General features: G+C 48.8%; 1 protein-coding gene across 1 annotated transcript in view; it reads left to right on the top strand.

The window, feature by feature from the left end:
• The window catches only part of Marc2 (mitochondrial amidoxime reducing component 2), a 43278-nt gene that overhangs the window by 4340 nt on the left and 32911 nt on the right, over window positions 1-6027 (top strand). Inside the window, exon 2 of the mRNA XM_005348826.3 lies at window positions 1918-2091. Coding sequence (XP_005348883.1) covers window positions 1918-2091 — 174 coding nt within the window. The remainder of the gene's footprint in view (window positions 1-1917; window positions 2092-6027) is intronic.

Genomic DNA, 6027 nt, shown 5'->3' with positions numbered 1-6027 from the left:
GTAGACAGGGTTGGCCTTGAGCTCCCAGGGATGCATACCTGTGCCCTAAGTGCTGAAATTCCAGGTCCTCACCACACTCAGCATTAGCAATACATACTTAAGATGGTATGGCCCTGGGCGGAGGGAAAGTCAGTGAAATGAATGTATGATTGACATTGGGCTAAATCTGTCCTGTAAGTTAGCCGTCTAAAGTTGATTTTATGCATTAGATACAAACGTCTCCATCCCTCGGACCTAAGAAACAGTGTTAGAAAGGATGATATGTCGTCTGAGGTCACAAACCCGGCCTGTTCTGGGGGTTTTGAATTCAGATTTAGGCGACAACAGCACTCACTCTTTCCATGAAACTTGTGTGTGCTACAGAAACGTAAGAAGTGTACAGGATCAGGGGGCCTTGAGCAAAGGTATTTAACCTCTCTGCGCCTTAGGTTTGTTTGAAAAAAAAAGTGAACCTGAGCTTTATTTATCAAAAAATGATTAATATTCAAAAGCAAGTTTGTCAGCCTGAACCCTGCTTAATGACTTGTTTTCTGCCCCTAGAGCAGCCCGGTTACTGGTGTTTCTGGAGGGCAGGGGAAGAGCCCCTTTCTTTAATCTGTGTCTGGATTTTTCTCTGTTCAGTGCCTCCAACTCCTGGAGCTGTTTGCAAGTGTTCTGGGCGTGTTTACCTTACTTAGCTCAGCTCCCTGAGCTGTGAGGTGTTCAAGGTCCTCCCAGAAGATGCTCACACAGGCTGTCTGCTTTGGGAGTAGCTTCCTTCCTTGACCTTGTAAATGTCCTTAAGTAGCCAACCGTGACTTGATCACCCTTCCTTGAAGCCAGCTGTCTATTTCTCCTGCACAAATTTATCACCTCTTGATAAAGGGGACCCCTTCCGCCTAGTGCTTGTTCCCATTCACATCTCCCACCTCCCCCTCCATCTCCTCTCTCAGGCTTAACCCTTCCTGCTCCCACCCTCCTCTACCCCAATGTTGCTGGCTATTTTTTTTTTTTTTAACCTTGAATGAGATTTTTCATTTGCCCTGGGCTCAGCCTCACTGTTACACTGATCATTCAAGGCCCTGGTGTTTCCTGCATGGATTCTGAGCCCTGGATACTGGTCCATCTGCCATGCATGCTTTACTGTAAAATCAGGGTGTTGACGCTTACTGCAGGCCAAGGTGGGGTAACTTGGTTGTGAAACCCCACCCTCTGGTATCATCCTTTCTCTCAGACTTAGCAGAACACAGCAGATCATTTGTTCATGGGGAATTATTTATGTCCACAAGATAAAAGAAGTACCCTGAAGGTTGACAGGATATTTAGGATGAGTCTTTGCACCTCCGTTAATTGAGACATTTCCTTAGGTAGACCCAGAAGCAAGTCAAGATCCTGTCAAGTGGACAGTAGATCAGCCATTACATTAACCTTTAAACTTGTACCAGTTTTGTGCAAACCCAAGGTTGAATTCTCAATGCAGCTGCCTTTAGCCATTCAGTCACAGCAATCAGCAGGAAGCCTCTGAGCACCCCCTCCCACTTCTAACACCAGCCCTTGGTTTCCAACTCATTACACAGTGCTAAGGCAGAAAGGGTGTTCTGGGTGGCTGGGAGCTGAGAAGGACTAGAGATTGTAGTGTCCGCTTGAGTATGTACTAAGTCTTGTCTGGGGATGGGGCATGCTGGGAGTTATTGAATCTAGGACCACATAATGACATCTGATGAGGGCTTCTTGCTGCCTCTTAAGGTGACAAAGGACTTCACCCAAGGGCTGGAGGGCGCTCCTTCTGAGGCCAATAAGAGGATCTAGTGAGACCTGCAGGATCTGCTATTAGCTCTCCGAGCAGGATGGGTGGATGGTTCCAAGGTGAGGGAGAGCTAAAGAAAGTTCACGAGGGTCGGGGAAGACTTCTGAGCGTACCTGTCTGCCTTTCCGCAGGTTCTGGATGGTGGTTAAGGAGGATGGACACATGGTCACTGCCCGCCAGGAGCCTCGTCTCGTGCTGGTCTCCATCACCTTGGAGAACAACTACCTGACCCTGGAAGCCCCTGGCATGGACCCGATGGTTTTGCCTATCAAGCTGCCATCTTCGAATAAGATCCACGACTGCAGGTGCGCTGCTTGGGGGCAGTGGGGAAGCTGCAACGGACCTGCGGTTTCCTTTCATGTGTTATGATTCACGTTAGAACTGCAGAACAAGGCTCTGGTGTAGCAAAATGCTGAAGATGGTTAGTCTACAGGGTGTGCTCAACTGTGAGTGACCAGTAAGGGTGCCCAGGACTAGCTTTTATGTATTTTACTTTGGAGATGGGTGTCTGACCCTCCAGGTTGACCTCCAACTTGTTATATAACCAAGGATGACTTTGAGCCTTTGACCGTTATGCCTTTACCCCCTGAATGCTGGGATTACAAGCCTGTACCACCATGCTCAGTTTGTCTGGTGCTGGGGGTCGAACCCTGATCTTTGTGTATGCTAGGCAGTCACCGTTCCAACTGAGCTATGGAAAGAGTTGCAGATGACTGTCACACAGGAAAACGGTCCCTTACCTTGATGGGTCCCTAGACGTAGGTAGCGCTAACACGGAAACCTTGGGGCTGGCCAGAGGAATCTCGAGGAAGGGGAAACTGCAACCCAGGGACTTTGCTTAGGCTTCGGCAGGAAGGAGGAAAAAGCAAGGGGTTAATAAGCAGGGTTCAGTTGGCTGATTAGAATAACTTCAGTGCTGTGGGGCAGGGGGGTTAGGATGTAACAGCTGTGTGGCTTGTAGTCCTGACTCCTGTTCCCTGTAGGTAAGGACTCAATAAAGGAGGGTTTGCAAGTCATGCTTGCGTGTGCCAAGACCATTGTCGCTAGGAATATGTCTCTACCTGGCCATAGGAGTGGCTTTCCCTTCTCCAAGGCCTCCAAGACAGGGAAGTAAAACGTGTGGCTGGCTAAAGTGTAAAATGGTTTATTTCCTAATGCCCACCGATGCAACAGCGTGGGTGTGGAGGCCAGGGGGCCACTTACAAGAATCCGTTCTTTTCTTCTACCCTGGGTTTCCGGGGATCATATTCAGGTCTTCAGGTTTGACAGCAAGTGCCCTAACCCACTGAGTCAACTTGCTAGCCCTTGGAGAGACATTGTTGAGAGTTCTTAGCCGCCATCCAGATGAGAGAAGTTACTGGAGACTTTACCCATTTAGCTCAGAGCTGGTAAAGGAGCACACTGGAACTTTCCAGCCTCTGAAGTGTGCCGCTGAGATTGAGGACGTAGGGCGGGGTATGTGTGTAGGCAGGGGTGAGGCCTCAGGCCTTGGCATCTGTTTGTATCTAGGCCCTCTCTCAGTGACCTATGTCCTGCTGGGTCTTGCCAGATTCTTTTTTTTCTTTTTGTATGTGCGTGCATGCATGATACTGAAGATTAAAGCTGGGAGGCTTTGCTCTTTGATGCTGGGAAATCACAGAAACTTAGGTGTTTGGTGTGGGATGATGCAATGTCCTGGGTCGCTTGGTAACCAGGTGAATGCTGGGGTTAGGATTAGGGTTCTGGGCACACTAAGTGAGCATTCTGCCCTTGAGTGGTGCACTCAGCCCTCAGCCAAGCTTTTCTTTTTTCTATTTTGAGAGGGATTCTCACTGTGCATTTCTGGCTGGCTTGGAAACTCTGTTAGACTAGGCTGGTCTCAAACTCACAGAGAACCGCCTGCCTCCGCCTCCTCCTGAGTGCTGGGATTAATGGTGTGCAGTACCGTGCCTCAACCTAGCCTTTCAACCCTGAGGAAACAGGTACAATCCAAAGGCGCTTGGGCTCATAGATGAGTCTCATGTTCGTTCAGAACGTCGGAGCTGAAATCCATCCTTCATCCTTCCTAACTCCTCAAATTCTAAAGCAATTCCTTCCTGAGTGCAGTGTGCCTCAGTAAGCCTGTAGATGAACATCCCTAGTTTCAGTTTACATAGGAGGAAAGCAGACTTTGATCCCCCACCCCGTCCCACAGAGAAGTGGGAGGTGGGAGGGAGGGAGGAAGGGAGGGAGGGAGGGAGGGGAGCAGATCAGTGAGCGGCTGGGGCGCAGTCCGTGTACCTCTTTAGTCTTTTTTTATTCCCTGCGTGCAGGAAGGGGGAACAGTTTCCACAAATGACCGGTTTTGAAGAGAAAAATCAGCATGCCGTTTATATTGCAGTTGAGAACTTGTGGGTGTGTGATGGGTGTGTGATGGGTGTGTCTGTTCCCGGGGTGGGGCCGGCTCACTCTCACCCACAGCGACCTTTCTCTCCACGGGCCTTCAGCTGTTCACAGAGGTTGCTCTGGAGAGGCTCAGATGCTCCCTGGAAGCCAAGGGGGACAGAAGAGACCTTGTGGGAAAGAGATCCTGTGGAGGTCAGAGGACAGTTTGAGGGGGTCAGTTCTCTCCTTCCACCATGTGGGTCTCAGGGACTGAACTCACATTGTCAGGCTGCATGGCAAGAGCCTTTACCCACTGAGCCCTCTCTCCAGACCAGTGTTAAAATGTTTAGGGCAGTTATAGGTCAGTAGTGTTACTCGGTATTGCAGATCTCTGAGTGGTTATTGTCTGAAAAATGCCGCGTGTAGTGGGTGTGGTGACACGTGCCCGCATCCCAGTACCTGGGAAGCGGGGACAGAAGGCCCTTGAGTTTAAGGCCAGCCTGGCCTACATGATGAAAAGGGCCTGCTGCTAGCCTTTGAAAGGAGGGGGAAGAAAGAAAACTTCAGACTTAACAAATAGTCTTTGGAGTCTAGCTTTAAAGACTAGCTGAGCAATGGCTTATTTTAACTTGAAATTTAAGTCCAGATAAATTAGGTACACAAGTATTGGTTGACTTCTTAAACGTATTTAAGACTTTCCCCCCAAAAATAAACAAGAAAAATGACATTGACTCCACACAGTCCAATCCAGTTAATTTTTTTGTAACTGAAAAGGGAAAACAGGGTCACATGAGACAGGAAGAAAGTGGGTAGTTTGCACCAGTGGCCATGATACTTCAACTGGGCTCCAAATGTGTGGGTGTCTCTCTCCCAATGATCAGTTCTCCAGCGGACATCAGGGGGTGTCCCACAATCCAAGTCTAACACCATCTGCCAGGAGATAGCTTCAGTTCCAGCCGAGTAAGGACTGGTCTCGAGAATGCCTCCTGTTAATGCCCAGATCCGCGAAGTCTCCACAAAAGCCAGCAAGGAGACCAAGTCCCATATGTAAAAAACCAAAGAGCCTTTATTCAATGTACGTTTGCAAACTCTCTCTGCATGTCCAACATATTAGAATAAACGGAGAGCTCCAAGCTCAGTTAGAGTTGGGTTTTATAGTAAAAGTGGGGGTGAGGGGTTTCTGAGGTTCAGGACCCCTGATTGGCTGACATTTGTCTAGGGGTGTCCTGGTGAGTGTGTGCTGGCAGGTGGTCCTATCCACAGCGGTTGGAATGCTAGGTATTTCCTTTGGATGGTCTGGTTTTGGTGGTGCTCTGGTAATTTTAGTTTGAGGTTCTTTCTGCAGCCAGGCATTTACTTCAGGGTAAACTTCTGAGACTCAGGCCTCCATTTAAATTTATTGATGGCTGAGTCGTACTCTGGCTGGTGATAATGGTTGGAAGTAAAGAACTTCCTTTGGGTGACCTGCCCATACTTAGCTTATCATGGCTGGCTCCCACACCTCCCAAGTCTGACACTAGTAGCTGTGCTAGCTAGAGCTAGTAGTGAGCTACCTGAGCCTCCCACCCACCAACGGTGACTTGACTCCCACAGCCTCTTTCTTGGGTTCAGTTCCTCAGAATGCCTCACAGAATTCAGCAAACACACTTGCCAGTTGTTTGCAAAAGACACTCCAAGGCTAAGGAGAAGGTGGCAGATGAAGAAGTGCAAGGTGTGGGGGGTAGAAACCCTGTGTATCCTCTGAGCATGCTGCCCCCTAGGTACCATGCTCTGCACCAGCCAGAGAATGATCTGTGACAGCCATGCTCTGGATTTTGAATGAGTGAGTTTACTAAGTCTATGTCAAGCCAAAGTAAAAAAAAAAAAAAAAAATAGCAAGAGACAGACAGACAGACAGA

Source organism: Microtus ochrogaster, chromosome 6 (assembly GCF_000317375.1).
Source record: "Microtus ochrogaster isolate Prairie Vole_2 chromosome 6, MicOch1.0, whole genome shotgun sequence".
NCBI lineage: Eukaryota > Metazoa > Chordata > Mammalia > Rodentia > Cricetidae > Microtus > Microtus ochrogaster.
Note: the sequence above shows the minus strand (reverse complement) of the source record. Positions and strands in the feature narration are given on the sequence as shown.